Source organism: Anabrus simplex, chromosome 1 (assembly GCF_040414725.1).
Source record: "Anabrus simplex isolate iqAnaSimp1 chromosome 1, ASM4041472v1, whole genome shotgun sequence".
Lineage (NCBI taxonomy): Eukaryota > Metazoa > Arthropoda > Insecta > Orthoptera > Tettigoniidae > Anabrus > Anabrus simplex.
The window spans coordinates 406,088,981-406,106,327 of record NC_090265.1 but is presented as its reverse complement, the minus strand read 5'-3'; the positions used below and the strand labels follow the sequence as shown (position 1 = coordinate 406,106,327).

The window sequence follows — 17,347 nt, the reverse complement described above, 5'->3', positions numbered from 1 at the left end:
ATGGCTTTTAGTGCCGGGAGTGTCCGAGGACAAGTTCGGCTCGTCAGGTGCAGGTTTTTGATTTGACGCCCGTAGGCGACCTACGCGTCATGATGAGGATGAAATGATGATGAAGACGACACATACACCCAGCCCCAGTGTCAGCGGAATTAACCAATTATGGTTAAAATTCCCGACCCTGCCGGGAATCGAACCCAGGACCCCTGGGAACAAAGGCCAGCACGCTAACCATTTAGCCATGGAGCCGGACATCAGTATACGAATTGTGTCCAATGATCTTCAATATGTTCTTTAGAAGTTCCTAACGAAAGTCTTCTCCCAAATGACTTAATACTGTGCCAGGTTGAATGGCTCAGACTGTTGAGGCGCTGGCTTTCTGGTCCCAACGTGGCAGGTTCGATCCTGGCTCAGTACGATGGTTTCTGAAGGTGCTCAAATACGTGAACCGCGTGTCGGTAGATTTACTGGCACGTAAAAGAGCCCCTGCGAGACTAAATTCCGGCACCTCGGCGTCTTCGAGTAGGATGTAGCATTATTATTATTATTATTATTACTTAACTTTGTGTGCAGATCAGTGTCATATACTTCAGTGTATCGTATTCTAATCGAATCATCGACCCTCCTGTTTAAAACGGGCGGATATTGGCCACTAAAAGAGCACAGAGAGACGAGAAAGGCGTATCAAAGGGACATAGAGCCACTTGTGTAGACCCGTTTGCGTATCGACGGGCAACATCGCCGACGAAGTGTTTCCACCTCCAAATTAAAATTCTTCACGGTAATTAGAGTTTACATACGGCTCAAATTTACAGACTGGAATATAATCTGCAACCAGTGTCAACTGGAACACTAAAAATAAACAGGGAACTCTTTCTTACAAGAAAGATACCGACGAGTAAAAAGTCCAAGATACAGGGTCCAGGACTGGCGAGTCAGCCAGCACGATTGGGAAGTACCGGAGGCTGCGGGCTCGATTAAGTTAAGTGTTCAAGTTTCCACCTTTCTTCTATATGATGTCCTGATGTTCGTCTACGGTATAAACCAAACAGGATACGTACAAACATCGCAGTACTATAATCCAGAGGTAATATTTGCCAAGCATAAGTACTTTCCCAACTTCGAAATTGGATGGCCCCAAGAATGAACGCGCGAGAAATTGGAAATTAAGATATTATGACGAAGATTCTTAAACCGTAGAGGAAATGAGATATACATCGCGTTCCAAAATGATAGGACAACCTGTAGGGGTGAGTACTGTTAGCTGTTCATCTTTAGTCACGCGGTAAGTTAAACAGCTGTTGACAACCATGCCGCTCTGTACTCATGCTATGGTGACTGTGCAGTACTGTCAAAGCGGAAAACATTGCCTTATGGTGACACATCGCAAGCCTGACCACTCTCCAACACTATGCCTTCCGAATTGAAAGACAGCCCTTCTCTGCCCATGGGAGATGGTATGAACTCGCTAGCATGGCTACAAGAAGTACAGAACGTAGTAAAGGACACTAAAACAAAGAGAAAAATCCTAATAAATATACATGGTGCAGAAAAACTTGTAAATTAAAGGAGCGATATTGTAGTATCCTAGTGTGTATGTTCCTATTGTGAACATAGGAACCAGAGGTCTGCGGTGATTAGATTCGGCGCTACGCGCGTTTAAAGATCTCGGTTCGGCTGCCAACCTCCCAGGCGTTTGAGCATAAAATGTGACACCCCGTTTACTTTTGGTGTACATTTTAGCTGCACACAATGAAAATGGACAAACGTACAGTACGTGAGAGCAGGTGTTCGAAATGTTTCCATCCAACTTGGCGGCACAATTCACATCGACGCAACAATGATTCGCATATACTTTGGAAAATTATCGGCTCTTTTCGGACACGATGTGCAGGGGTGGCGACGGACAGATGGAAGGACACAAAGAAGACCGAAGGAAGGTCACGCGGACAGCGCCTCAGCAAAAAGTGTGGCTTGTTAACGCTCGAACGTCTGGGAGGTAGATAGCCGAAACTAATCACCGCAGATCTATGGTTCCTATTTCACAATAAATGTAAATGTATCATCTAACATTCCCTTAATTTACGAAGTAAAGTTGTTCTGCACACAGTAGATCCAAAAACCAAATGTTTACAAGGTATGGCGTAATCACATCTGCAACCGTTATGACATTGTTCATGCTTTATGTTGGAGGTCCCAGGATCGACACTGGATGTGAACAGTGTCTCGCATATGCAGCGGCATTTGAAGCAATTGCCATGGCACCTCATACTTTTTCTAATGAAGAGATGGCCGATATCAATTTCATGAATAGACGTGCCAGTATGTGAGTTACCATGACAACTGCTTCAAATGCCATTACAAATGCAAGATGCTGTTCCACATCCAACGTGGAGCCTGGTACCTGGAACATGGAGCATGAACAACAGTGTAACAGTTTCAAATGTAATTCGATCATATCTCGGAAACTGTTGGTTTACGGTCCTGTAAACGCTCCTTGCTTCAGTGTCCTATACTTACCTATGAAGTTTATACATATAATAGTGAAGCACCTTGTATAGCCGGAATCCCTAGAATAAATAATCGGAGTCTTAAGAATAAATACGGGAAATAAAGTGTAGGAAGTCCAGTGACGCATCGTAGAAAGTCGAGCCGTAAGAGAGCTCCGTATAACGACAGTGATACCCGGCGATGTAATTCCGTACAGTATTACAGAATTATTGCACAGACTCATCAGTCTATTCTATGGAAAATTGTAAGAAACCACAGAAACTGCCACCTGTTTAAGAGATTAAAGGAAGACAGACCAAAATTGGTACTATCTGTGGCCACGGCGACTTACGCCGACGTTGTGAGGTTATGAGTTATACTAACTTTTCTAACTTATTTAAATATGGAATCTGAAATAAATTACATGCACGCACACTAGAATGAATACAGTATCAGCAGTATTTGCAAACATATTTCGATACTATAAATGTAGAAAAAATTAAACTGAATAGAATAAGACATGTTCAGTCTCAAAACATCTCCCGGTGAGGATGACTCATTAAATGTGGTAACCAGTGTGATGAGGCCCATGGTCTTGAGATGATTAGGATCAAATCCCACCTTCGAAAATGCTTGGAATAATGAAATTTCCCATGTTGAAGCCAAATGCTAGGATACCTTGCTGGAGGTCACAACTTCCACATTCCCACATACTAAACCCAATGAAGGTTATTAAAAGACAAAGGTTATCAAACAAATTCACACACGTAGTACAGCATGCGAAGTTGTCGATCTCGAAGTCCCAGGCCACTAAAATGGAAATAATAATTAAATTACTTCTAAATAACTTCATTTCATTTTGACATTATATGAGATCGAAAGGACGTTGAATACAGAATATTATTCAAAAGATAGGTAGAAGCAGAAATAATAAAGGAAATTCCTTTCTTTTCCTGGACAATCTTCACACAGGACCGGTAGTCCGATTTACGAATACGTTTGGATATAGTTCGAACAAATCAATGAGTTATCTGGAAAGCTAGACAAAATCAATTTTCCTTCCCAACCATAATCTCAACCTGTGCCTTCATTCTAGTCTTTTATGTTTTTCTTTCTGGTCTTTCACCAACTTCCTGGGGTCAGCCCTTCATGTGGATTTGGTCCAGTCTCATGGCCGGATGCCCTTCCTGACGCCATCACTATGAGGAGGGAAGTATTTTGTGTGATAAATTTTGTGGTGGTTAATGGCAGGTTGTGTTGTGGGTAGCCTAAGCGAAGCGTACTGAGACGAACACAAACACTCAGTCCCCGAGCTAGAGGAATTAACCACATGCAATTCAAATTCTCGACCTAGCCGGAAATCGAACCCTAAACCCTCGAAGCGAAGGGATGGGGACGTAAAGCAGACCCGTTGGTGCTATTCGACAGGAGCAGGCTATGTACCGGCACCGGGTTTCACACTCTCCTTTCCTATACTATCACAAATCACGTAATTCATTTCACCTCATTGGTTCCTCTGATGAGGATGACGTCAGGAAGGGCATCCGGTCGTAAAAACTCGCTACAAAGATTCATCTCACTTCAAACCCCACCTCATACAGAAACGGAACAAGGGTTGGACATACACAAGCCATGTCAAAAATAAACATATTAATAGAATAGGATCTAATACTTAGATGCTGAAATACACCATATCAATAAAACTTTTGGCACTACATATCACACTCTTGTCTATACTTATGGTTACGGTTATGAGAGTAACCGGCACAGAGGGCATTAACGTTTCGGAACTTAGGAAAGGAAACAGAGCCAAGGAAGAAAGACAAGAACAAGATTGGATGGAAAGTCGTTGTATTTACGGTTCCATCATTGCCATGGAATACCTACCTCCCATCCCCTGATCTAGTTAGAAGGCCTACTTACCGTCGGTTTCAATGCCGGTCTATGACACTAGTCTGAGGATCTGATCCAGAGTTTAAAAAGGTGACTTCAATTCGTAAGGACACTAGCCGAATTAGAAAATGTAAGAAAATTTCGGCAGACCAAGACGCTTATATCGTTATTAGTAGGAGGCAAACTGTTTTTAAAGAAGATTTGGATGAGCCGAAGTGTACAATTCAAGACACTGGCCGAGCACTACTCACGGAGTACGATAGTAATCGCAGTACTACCCGCCAAAGGTTTCACGTGGCTCACGGCGCAACGAGTTAATTCCACAAGAAACATTCCGTGAATTTACTGAAGAGAATGAATAAACTACCCGATGATGCATTTCAACATGGGGCACTATGGAAATAAAAACAACAAATTAAGAATAATCAGGCCTTATACTTTTCAATCTGTGATATCCACTCGGAAAATCGGAATGATTTGTCATAAAAGGACGGTATAATTATGGATTATATTTAATGTAAGATACATATTTCGCGCTTCCCATTCTTCGGCAATATATTTGTATGGATAGAAAATGGCATGACATTTGCACAAAAATGATCTACCGGTACTTAGTTGTAAAAACAAAATGCATAACCCTAACTTTGTCATTTAAACCCTCCTGCTATCAATAAAATTTAATTTGCGAATCTTGTGAAATCTTACAAATAATGTACTGGCAAAACAACCCACAAAACTAATAATAAAGTTACCGCAAATTACAATGAGAGAAAATAATGTTAGTGCATAAGGCAGAGGCCTGCACAAGACTAAAAGGAGTAAAACGGCCTAATTCCCAAACAAAATGGAAACAAGATAGCAATCCTCTAAACTAGAGATTATTTTTGCAAAAACCAATGCCACTGATTTAGACACTTGCACAAATTACGAATATCGAACCATGAAAGTAATGTCACTTCTTAAATCGAACGAACTTTAACAAGATACGAACAAAACTGCACCGGCACCAGTCTACAATACGCCGTTATCATGCACAAAATACACGAAAAATATTAATCCTAACAAATTTTAAACTTAAATACAAGGTTAATGAGGAAAGCATTCCATGCTTAAAATTCAGAAGAAGAATGGAAGGTAATTTAAGAATAGCTCAATCACATTATATTTACTTGCGAGCCATGCTATTTAAAAGTCATTCCAATAAGCGCCTTTTATTTTAATAAACTAAGAAACATTAGTTCAGTAACTCGCACAATACTTTGAACCAGATGACTGGTTTTAAACTAATCTACATTAAATCACTCACAATAAATATTTTTTTGCTCCAACTAACCTTAAACTTCAATTACACATTCGAATTCTCGTCCATTCATCCGAATGTCCCGCCTCCACTTGATTGACCCCCGTCAACAATAACAGGCACAACAATAAACACTTGTCTGTCAGTCTTCACGTAATAAATAAAACACGACCAGCCCCTTTCACACTAGGAAATAGCAGGTTCCCGTCCCCCAAGGCTAAATTCCTGGATCAAAAATAACGTTCTTTTCTTATTTCAGTTTATAAAATATAACACACATCACAATCAACAAATTAACATAATCGCGCCTCGAATACTGAGCATGCAACGACCCAGACTGAAAATGTGGGTGGGTTATTTTTGAAAAATTGCCCTTCGCACTAAACAACACAAGCGACAGTTGAGTGGCAGCTTACCTAGGTGTCACTCTTCGTCATTAATGGCGGTCGTCTCCTCCCAATCTCCTCGGCTATGCAGCTGCAGATCTGAAGGGAGTTTCGGAAGTGAAACACGTTTTAATAAGAGCATGATGTAATGCATGCTGGAAGAAGATGTATGAATCAATGAAATAAATATACTTCCAAAGTTGTTATGAATAGTTACTGAGGTTATTTATCATTTCTTTTTTCTACAAAAGTAGTATCATTTGATCGAATGAGAGGTTCAAGTCCGAACTCCCCCTAAGACTCCTCTTTGAAGGTCGTCCCCTCTTCAATAACTGTCTGTGGGGCTGTTCCAAGTTTCGTGTTAAGTTACGTTCTTCTGAATATTTCGGCTGGGAAGAAGAACATGTATTTATTCAGTACATTGAAATATGCTCCTTCAATCAACCCCGCAAAGTATTCCATCGAGTTACATTCTGAATTTCCGCTTTAAAGCTTATTACTATTTGGATACGCCCACTATGACGTACAGTCCTTGGTCCACGTTCCGGTCCGTTTACACATTCCTTCAGTTATCTCACCGCCTGCTTAATTCGGTGCACGATCATAATCTGACGGACAGACGCCATGTTCAGTCAAATCTTCTTCTCGCAACAAAATGGCGCATTTCATACTAAATAATTTGAGTCGTGACCACTTTTCTGTACTAGATGCCGAATGAAACTGAACATGTGCTTTGCGTATCAAGAACCCTTACGTGACGTGAGGGGGTAACAAAAAATTTTTGCGGTGTTGATTGTCAATGTTGTGGGAAAATATCTAAATTTATTTAAAATTATCGAGTAGTAATCAACTCAATATAATAAATAAAATGAATCCTGCAGCTGTACCGACCCCGGTAGATGATGTACAAGGTGATGGACGGTGGCTTAGTATGGTAAATAAATTATGAAGATCATCTCACCCTGTTGTAAATGGCATTTAAAATACTATTAATTTAGTTTTCAACATTAGTATCTCTCTTAAAACTGTGTGTCTGTCGTATTAATTATTAAATTAAGTCAATTTAATCCCCTGTTCTTCTTTTGCGATTATTGCAGCACAAACGATTTCTACTGGAAGCAAAAGAGAAGGAGCCTGAAGTTGTGTTCATAGGTGATTCTATCATACAACAGCTGGCAAACAGCGAAATTTGGAATAGATGGTTTGTACCTTTGCACGCGTTAAACTTCGGTGTCGGCACTGATCAAACTCAGAACGTTTTATGGAGGGTTATGAATGGAGAATTGGAGCACGTTGATCCGAAGGTTAGGGCATTGATTATATGTGGTATGATGTATTAAAAGGACTGCTTGCATATATATTTTGGAAGTACATGGTAGATAAAAGTGAGCACATAAAGGTATTTGTCCAGTGTATATTGTATTATAGAAAGTGATTTTTAATGTTTATTTCAGGTTGTTGTGCTCCTAGTAGGAACCAATAACCATGGCTTTACGGCAGAGCAAATTGTAGAAGGTATTATGGAAATTGTAAGGGCCATAAGGGAAAAACAGCCTCAAGCCTACATTGTGTTACCGGTAAATATTTATATTTTGTATTGTACGGTAAGATATATTGTAATCATACATTAAAATTAGGATTCTGTGACCAAAGGTTCTTTTGCGTGGAGATTTCTTAGTATATGAATAACCTACGAGGGGGAATTAATGCATCATTATAGAACATACAAACCAACCGTATTTGGGAATGAGATTCATTTGTAGTGTAGGTATGCCTCTTGTTTTACTCCTGCCCTACAGAGTTTTGTTTATTTATGTCTATTTTCTATGTAATTTGAAGAGAATTAATAGCTGTTTTCAAACCGAACAGGTTAGCTCATTGCGTTTCATACAGCCAGTTATGGCTGATAGCTCTGTCCTTGGGAGACAGGTGGGTTTTAATCCTCTGTCAGCCATCCTGCATGTTTTCCCCATTTCAATTGCAGGTAAATACCTACCAGGGTGATACCTTTTTTAAGGCCATGGCTGCTTCCTTCTCATTCCTAGCCTCTACAGTTACGCCTACAGACAACATTCCCACACTGTGGTACATGTAGCTAACCCCCATAGGGTGTATTGGGAAAAGTAATTACAGAACTGGTGAGCAAAATGTATCCTCGGATACTACCATCACTAAAAGCCATGTGCTAAAACGAAAAAAAAAAAAAAAAAGCTGGTATAAGTTTCTGAGATTTGGTAAAACTTATTATTGGTGGGTAGCATTCTGTGGAAGCTACCATATCCATCTCCACCAAAGGCGATATTTCCAATTGAATAGTGATAAATGCTGCCCCCAAGGTATAAGCATAGTGAGCTTGGCTATTACCCAGAGGCCTTGGGTTCGACTCGCCATCATGTGAGGGATTTTTACCTGTATCTGAGAGCTGGTTTGAGGTCCACTCAGCCTACAAGAGAACAGTTGAGAAACTAAGCTTATACGATGATGAGATAGCAGCCTCAGTCTAGAAGGCCATGAATAACGGCCAAGAGGATTTGTCGTGCTGGCTACACATCACCTCGTAATCTGCGGGCCTACGGGCTGAGCAGCGGTTGCTTGGTAGGCCAAAGCCTATCACGACACCAGCACCATATTTGGTTTTTAATGAAGCTAAACACACCTACTACACCCCTCATGCTTTGCCAATGTTGGCATATATACTATAAACTGACTAATGGGGATAATATACATCGTCCATAGCCTGCTTCAATATCCTTTAAGCCTCGGCAATATGCTTGCTCGCTTGTTATAGGTAGTAGTTACAGATTTCTCCATGTAGCACTTATAGCTGACTGCTGCATGTCTCGGCTTGAAGCAGCAACTTCACACACACACACACACACACACACACACACACAGAGAGAGAACTTTGCTGCTTAAGGGTTTGCTATTTAAGTATTTCGTTTTTTCAAACACTTCCGTTGTTGCTGAAGGTATACTTCTCAAATTACCTGGAATTAAGTACTTGAGGATCATTTCATTTTTAGTTACTATTACGAGGAAGTTACTATCTTTCAGAACAGTTAGTAAATAGGTTCTCAAATTTCTTTCTCTTATGTCTTGTAACTTTTTTTTTTTTTTTTTTTTTGCTATTTGCTTTACGTCGCACCGACACATATATGTCTTATGGGGACGATGGGATAGGCCTAGGAATGGGAAGGAAGCGGCCGTTGCCTTAATTAAGGTACAGACCCGGCATTTGCCTGGTGTGAAAATAGGAAACCACGGAAAACCATCTTCAAGGCTGCCGATAGTGGGGTTCGAACCCACTATCTCCCGATTACTGGATACTGATTTTTTTTTTTTTTTTTTACAAAAACAAAGTTTTATTATGATTCACCTATTCAATACATTATAATGTTGTCACCTTTAAAATATCTTCATTAGTTAAAAAGTTATATGTGGGACATGTTTCGCTACCTTACAGAGCATCATCAGCCAAATCTGAAACTCGAAGAATGGTTATGTTCGTATGACTTAAGAACTATTAGACTATTTTCACAGACTTAAAACTTACTCTATTAGAATATCATAAAATACAAAATCTTTGTATACATGCCGTAATTACATGTGCTTAATAGGAAAGATACATTAAAATTTTGGAAGAATGAGTTCTAAAATATTTAAAACAAGTAGCATGTCTAAAATCTTAGAAAGACGTGAAAATCAATCTTAAGAGCTAAATTTGAAGATTTTCTTGGCAATGAGATCTGGTAGAAAACTTATTTATCCCTTGTGGATAAGATCTATAAAGATTCAAATATCTCGTCAATTTGATGATTGAACTTGTGACAGGATGAATGTTGGTCTTCAAGAAATTTGAATGCTTGTTGTCATTTGACCTCAGCGAATGCTGTTGAATAAATATGCTCTTGTTGACGTTAGCAAGTTGAAATAATGTTTTTAATAAGGCATGGTTGAAAGGGACGTAAATCGACAAACATATTTAAAAGTTGTTGCTTAATTTATCTTGTTGTATGTCCCTCCAATTGCTGTTTGTCAGTTTGGTGTTATCCGAGGTTGTATGGTGACTGGATACTGGCCGTACTTAAGCGACTGCAGCTATCGAGCTCGGTTCTTGTAACTTAGAGACAGCACTTCTGTTTTACACACAAAAGAACTATAAAGTTAGAAGATAGGTACTGGAATGCAGAGTTCTTGTCACACTTTAAAATGAGACTAACAAGGGCAGAAAGGCAGTTTGTAGTAATCAGTTTGCCTTTGCAAGTAGCACAGGATATCTCAACCACGATCTTCTTCACCACGAAACCACCTACGTACGACAGGGAAGATAACTGTATGGCAGTCTGCGTAGGAACTGAAACAAGTGAAATACTTCCACTAGATTTTCGAGCTAAACAAAAAGGAATTTATAAAGTTAAAAATAGGCCTAATATTTATTTTAATACATTCCCTGGATATCATGCAGGTCATCAAATGTACGTAAAGTGGAATTCGGTAAAGATGCTTCAGGAATCTCGCAGGCTCTACCTTGTGTTACTTGTTGGGTCCATACTGGTACTGTCTTCTCTGTGATTTCAACATTTGTGGAAGAAGGCAGAGAAATAAATATCTGCTTTTATAACTTTACTCATACTAAAAGTTGCAGTTTTGCAGTATAGCATATCGTTTGCTCCTGACGTTTTTCTCAGTCCACTGAAGAACAGTTCAGTGCATTCTCGTCCAATAAAAAATAAATTCAAAATTTTCTTTACAGTATTCCGAAAGCAAGAACTTGGCAATTTTGTGACACTAATTCTCTTTGAAATACTTCAACTTCTTAGTTGATTTCACATGCTTTCTTAAAACTTCTCTGAACTTGTTATTGGACCACTACAGCTTACAAATTAGGGCACTGTTTTCCCTTTCTAATTTCAGTAAATTCAAAATAAAAGTTTCCTCTCTATGTACAGCAACTGAACTGAAGTTAGGGAGATCATTTCCCTTGTAGGATTGCATCATTTAGTGAACGAGAAGCAGACCTATAATTGAATCGGTCGGAGCTAAAGGGTAAAAAGTCAGTTTTTACAACTTTTCAGGAGAAGCAAAAAACATTCCACTGTTTAAACTGTTTTATATATTTGTATCAGAAGATTTCTTTGTTATAGATAATGAAAAGACACTTCACTGCGACTTTGACAGTAAATTGCTATATACAGTTCAGAAATAAACATTAAGAATTTTCAGACTTAATGCCTTTTAGCTCTGTATAAATTAAAATGACCGCTGAAATGAATATTCGGAAACATTATGTAATGTAGATTTAGTCTTGAATGATGTTTATGACAATACAAACACTGTATAATGCACTGTCACTACTTTGATGCCATACTCAACAATTATTTATGCAATTCTGTCGAGTACACCAGTCTTGGCCATTCCAATGGTTCATCATAGAAGAATCTAGCATCATGGCTAACATATTTCACCTTTTTTTATGTCGTCAAGTTTGTTTGCATTAATGGGAATTTTATCATCATAGGCTTTGATGTTTGGCATAGTTATCTCTGAAAAAAGTTTTGGTTTCCCTAAGAAGAATATATGTTTAACGGGAGAGTTGATGTAGATTGCTGCTTCAACTACTCCTACTTTTGCCGTTGTTTACGTAAACTGTTTAAAGCTTGCTGGTGTGAATTGCTGTTTCTGGTTTCTCTGCAGATTTTTAGTTTGCACAGACGGTACAGTTTTCTTAAAGAAGAGCGGCCACCAATTATCGAAGTTAAGTATTTCTTCTGTTTTCACCATATGAACTTCAATGTTTTTCTTGCGTTTTTCTCTACGTATTCCATTGGAGTGTAAATACGATCACTTTTTTAAATCTTCTTTTTGAATACTCCAAAATTCCTGTCGCACGGCAAAAACGAATGCCCGCGCTCTGGAAATCTATGGACAATGGATTGGAATCTCCCATTGGCTGTCAAGGCCATGCACATTCTGATAACTGTGTGGTTCTTGTTCTGACGTGGACAGCCATCAAAGAATAAGTTGACATTTTTAACCCCTCATGCATGAATTTAAAGAAAATTAAATTAAAAATAGTGTGATGTGATTTTCCTGGTTAAAATGACCCTATTAGATGATACAAACATAAAATACAAAACGAAGTTACCATACTTGGTGGGAATTTGATGTCCTCATATGAGGACATCATACATTTAGTGGAATAATGTCAACACGTCATACACATACTACTTTGGTTTATTATACTAGTATTTACAAGAACTATTTACACCTGAGGCAATTGTGTGAGTATAGCGAAATCACTGGTCCTACTGGGGCATTTATATGTAATTGATGTACTTCACATGTTCATATTTCAGGCAATGGTATGGAAACTCTGAAATCACTCTGGACATAGTGGTACATTATATTTTCCACAAATATACCAGGTTTTACTTGCGCAGTTTTTGTCACGGCATCTGTTAGCCTTTCTAGCCTCTGTTTTCTGTGGATAGTGTCCTACTCCATCCATCCTCTTTTCAGCAGGCACAGTATGTGTAGCCTGTTTCTTGAGAGGTGGTGATGGGCCATTTTTGCTTGGCCGTCCCCTCTTCCTTGGTGCTTCTTCTGCCTTACCACTGAAGATAAGTCCTGTTGCCACTCTACTATTGAACTCGAGCAGGTCCATAGGGGTCTTATAGTCCATTTTCCATAGTAACCAAGCATTTACAACTGTGACATACCTGTAAATAGCCACCAAGGAATCCATGAGATCAACACCGCCCATATAGCCGTTATGTATTTCTATACCCTTCAGTCTGTCAATTTCAATGAATTTCTTCTCCTTTCTACACCATCTTCTGGCCTTACCAACTGGTTCTAAGCCTGCATATGAAGAAATGATATGAACTGCCGAATTATCAACCCACCAGATTACTGTGATGCCATCTGTTGATGTTGTAAATGATGAGCTTCCTCGACCCTCTTTCTTTAGGTCCTTGACATCTCTCAGTTTTTTAGTAGTATCCTTCAGCCTATTTTCTCTGAAGGGCCCTACAAACCAGGTATCAAGTTCTTTCAGTTTCAGCACAAGGGGTAAGTTAAGTGCTGCTATCTGTGGGAATGTTGTCAACTACTATAATTTTGTCCTACAAACATCACTCGCTCATCTGATAACATTACAAACCATTTGGAGAATCCTGGAAATTAAATATTGGATGAAGCAGTTGAGAATACAAGCTAACCTCAGAAATAACATGGTAGTTTGATGCATGATGTCCTCATATGTGGACGCCCGTATTATACCAATATTGTGTAAAGACTACAAACCAGAATAAGCTATAGTAGAATGCACAAAATGAACTACACACTTACCTTGGGCATTTTCAAAATAGGAAGAGCTCAAAACAATTGGAAACTATGATGACTTTTCACAAAATGGCGAACCATGAATATCGTGTTTTCAATTATGCTAATTAAATGCTGCCACCTGCTGGTTCTTTTAGAAACTGATGTTTTCCACTCTTACCAATCTAAAATAATCTTTTAATAACTTTACCTCCGTCTTTGGAATCTCCAGGGAATAAATAATGCCTAAAAATTTGGATGTCCTCGTATGAGGACACCATGCATGAGAGGGATAATATGTTTGGGCACATAATTTTCAAAGTAATGCGACAGAAATGAACAAACTTCGTTTGCACCCTTTTTCCCTTCTCCTTCATGATACAGGTAAATTACAGATTCGTCCGTCTTAATATCATGCACATTAAAAATATTCACCCCGAGTTGCCGCAAATAGAATATATCTTGCACAGGAATGTTAGGGAGTGGAAGATTCTGCATGAAATCGAAAGCCAAAGCACATGTCCCATTGTTCACATTACATAAGGTTTTCATGCTGTGTAGGGAATTGTAAAATTTCCGACTCTGGCGAAGATTTACTTCCAACTCTGCTTTGGCTGCTAATTTAACATTGTCATTTAAGTGAGGACTCTTTATTTTAGCATTAAGCACTTTGCATAAAGAACATGTGTCTATTTGCGGTGTTCCGAAACGATAATTAAAATTATCATGGAAGTACTGCCTGTAAAAATCATATTTGACTTTAGTTTCTGGGTGTGTAGTGCAGTACATTTCGTGCATTTGTTTAACATCCAATCTGGCATCTAAGTATTGCGTTTCTTTCCCAGCATAATGCGAAGATTTCACCGGGAATGATCTGATGTGCTCATCAATGCTCTGAGTCAGATTTGCGGGAATCTTGTTCACAGCTGGTGTTCTGCCCCTCTTGTCTATCAGTTGTTCACCCCTAAGCAGACTTTGTGTCAAATTAAACACTCGTTTTGTCCCTATAGCATGTAAGCTACAGAAAGCTTGACGACAGACCATTGTCCTAAATGCCCCATCCATAACAAAATTTGCAGGCCATCTTTTACCCTAGGTCTGCGCTGTTTAACTTGCACCGCTTTGACGAGACCCTGTAAGTATACATCTTGTGTGCTTTTGTCTGGTATATTGTGAAAGGTCGTGAAAATACTGTTCTTCATATCATCACCTATAATTTGGAAACATTTACTCCGACATCTGGAAACAAGATTCGTAAAAATACTAACCATGCTGAAATAGTGCACTGTATTCATTACTGGAAATGTGCCTTAGTGACAAACCATGGCATGATAAACTAACCAAACTACTTACCTGCAGTCGCCTCCTATTGTCTTTTCATTCGCAACATTTCCACTATGATTTGTGTATTTTAAACCTTTCACTATAGCACGTTTGATTAGGGCCTATATTCTTTTTATGGGAAGCGTCGTTCCTTTTCCGTTTTGGCGACATGACAAACCTATCTTCCATGTTTTATCAATGTAAACAATGACAATATTATAGCACAAAATTGCCGAGGAGTTGGAGAGAAAGAAATGAAGGTCGTGCATGTCGGTGGTGCCAACATTAGATTCAAGATACGGCGCTATAAGGAATCAACTCAAAGAGTTAGTTCTTTCTTCCACCGTATAACAATTCCTGGTATATGATTCAGGCAAGAGGGAGAAGTCTGACTTGATTCCTTCTTTCACCGTTCGAAGTGCATCACATTGGTCATATGTTTCGCTTAGAAAAATAAAAAAGACATATTGTGACTTATTACCCTTTAGCTCCAACCGATTCAATTGTGTTGTTCCTAGGCAGGACTGCTCTTCGTTTTCCATTTCTCACCGGCATATTTTGTATAATTCCTGTCTTGGTATTACTGTTGTAGGCACTTCATGGTGTGGATGGTTTGAGAAAATACTTGGCACTCTACCTGGTTTTAAAACTCGAATTTTAAGGTGCTGGTTTGCAATTGTATTCCGAAAAATGTTCGCTACAAACTACAGATAATGGCAGATGCCGCCCACCCTAATCGGAGGGTCTGCCTTACCAGGGCTGCACCCGGCTAGAAATAGCCACACAAAATTATTATTATTATTATTATTATTATTATTATTATTATTATTATTATTGTTACCGTGTTTTGGTGGTAGTTATGCATGAAAGAAGGTGCTGGGTGGTGAAGGGGTCTCAAGCTACTAAAGTGAAATTAATTTTAAAATTTAACAAGGTTATATTTTCTTTTCAAAATTAGGGAACAACAAATAGAACAGGTACTTAGTAGCCGAAACACGATTGACAAATACATTTACATAGGTACCCCATTTGGGGCTTCAAAAGGTCAGAAACATAATTCTTGAGCCATGAGCCCAACCTTACAATGAACACCATACAACAAAGGGGCCGAAAACCCCCAAACATGCCAGAAACACCGGCTTCCAATTACATCCAAAAGCCTCCTTGAGGCAGAAACACAATTTTCAAAAAGGGCAACTTCCCCTTAAAATACAAGCCTATCATAGGCCACTCCGAACTCCACCTTTAAGCCGTCCTCAAAGGACATATACACAGGGGCAAAATACCCAATCTACTGAGGTCTGTTAAATGACAAGAAAGTTAATACATGACCTCTAAAATCACAATTTGAGAGGAGGCGAACTTGCACTCCTAATACACTTTGTCCTTAAGACCTATTTTGGCTCTAAGGCCACTGATGCAAGGGCTAATCCCATACTACAGAGGTGACTTAAGAAACTACTAACTTACATTACTGAAGAATAGGTTGCGAAAAATAAGTTCACCTCAAACAATGTGAGTGGGAGCTCGAGAGGGTTAACACTCTCTATCCCAGTATGTCGCTTTACAAGAGAATAGAAGAAAAGAGAAGTTACATTTTAGGAAAAGGTTACATAGGGGAACGCTTAGAACCTGCCCCGAAAGTTAAACTGCTGAGCTGGCAAAGAAAAAATTTATTAATCGGCCATTACCTTATTGTTGACCGCTGCCGAGGAAAGAGGCGCTTCCCGCCTCCTGCTATGTACTTAATACACTGAAAGATGGAACAGAAGTGGCCCGGAGACCCTAAAATCAGCAGTTTAAATACTCTCGCAGAAAGTTCTAGGCGTTAGGGGAAAGAAAACACCCTCCCACAAAGATTTTATTGGGTAGGACCCTGCAACAGATTCAAGTTGGGGAAAGATACACCAGATTGGTCAGAAATTAATTGAAAAAATTCGTGATTGGATACATTCAAAACAAGGGGAAGAAAGGGGTAAATATTGCCAACTTAAACAATGACAGAAAGAAATTTAACAAAGAACAAACTCCTGAAATTAAATTTTCTCCAACAAAATAGTTCTTTGACTCCGCACTAGGGTGCACTATTGTTGATCTTCCGTAGTGTCCTCTAGAAGAGAAAGTTCACACTTCTTAATACAAGCAAGACAAAAGTACGTCGAAAATGACACAGTTCACAAACTCAAAAATTTCCAGGTAGTGACATCTTCTGAGAAATTTGGAAATTAAGACCGTAGATAAAGTTCAGACTTCCTCCAGAAGAGGAGTTTCAACTGGCGCAACTTTTAAATAAACGGTGTGGAGGTGTACCGCCCGGTACAATTATTATTATTATTATTATTATTATTATTATTATTATTATTATTATTATACAAACTACAGATGGGTTAAGACTTCGTGTTTGGTTCAGATTTATCTGGTGAAATTATCCATTTCCTTTTCAGTTCTGGATCCACAGGAAATTAATGGTAACTTATACCTGTACCGTTAATTTTTGTCTTTATATTTTTACAAAATGGAACGCAACAGTACACCATCTGAAGAGAATGAGATTGTATGTCTTCAGTGTGGCATTTGTAATGTACGGGAGCCACTATGAGTGCAGAGAACTGTCTGAAAAATTCAATATGAACGA

The 17,347-nt window shown here is 39.0% G+C and overlaps 2 protein-coding genes across 2 annotated transcripts in view; one reads left to right on the top strand and one right to left on the bottom strand.

Annotated features, from left to right (window-relative positions):
* Nucleotides 1–6,044, bottom strand: part of LOC136866650 (homeobox protein PKNOX2) — a 621,923-nt gene extending 615,879 nt beyond the window's left edge. The window contains exon 1 of the mRNA XM_067143772.2: nucleotides 5,714–6,044. The gene's annotated coding sequence lies outside the window, so the exon portion shown is untranslated. The remainder of the gene's footprint in view (nucleotides 1–5,713) is intronic.
* Nucleotides 6,045–6,836: 792 nt separating this feature from the next.
* Paf-AHalpha (Platelet-activating factor acetylhydrolase alpha) overlaps nucleotides 6,837–17,347 on the top strand; it is a 35,860-nt gene continuing 25,349 nt past the window's right edge. The window contains exons 1-3 of the mRNA XM_067135057.2: nucleotides 6,837–7,000; nucleotides 7,164–7,370; nucleotides 7,521–7,643. Coding sequence (XP_066991158.1) covers nucleotides 6,935–7,000; nucleotides 7,164–7,370; nucleotides 7,521–7,643 — 396 coding nt within the window. The 5' untranslated portion in view covers nucleotides 6,837–6,934. The remainder of the gene's footprint in view (nucleotides 7,001–7,163; nucleotides 7,371–7,520; nucleotides 7,644–17,347) is intronic.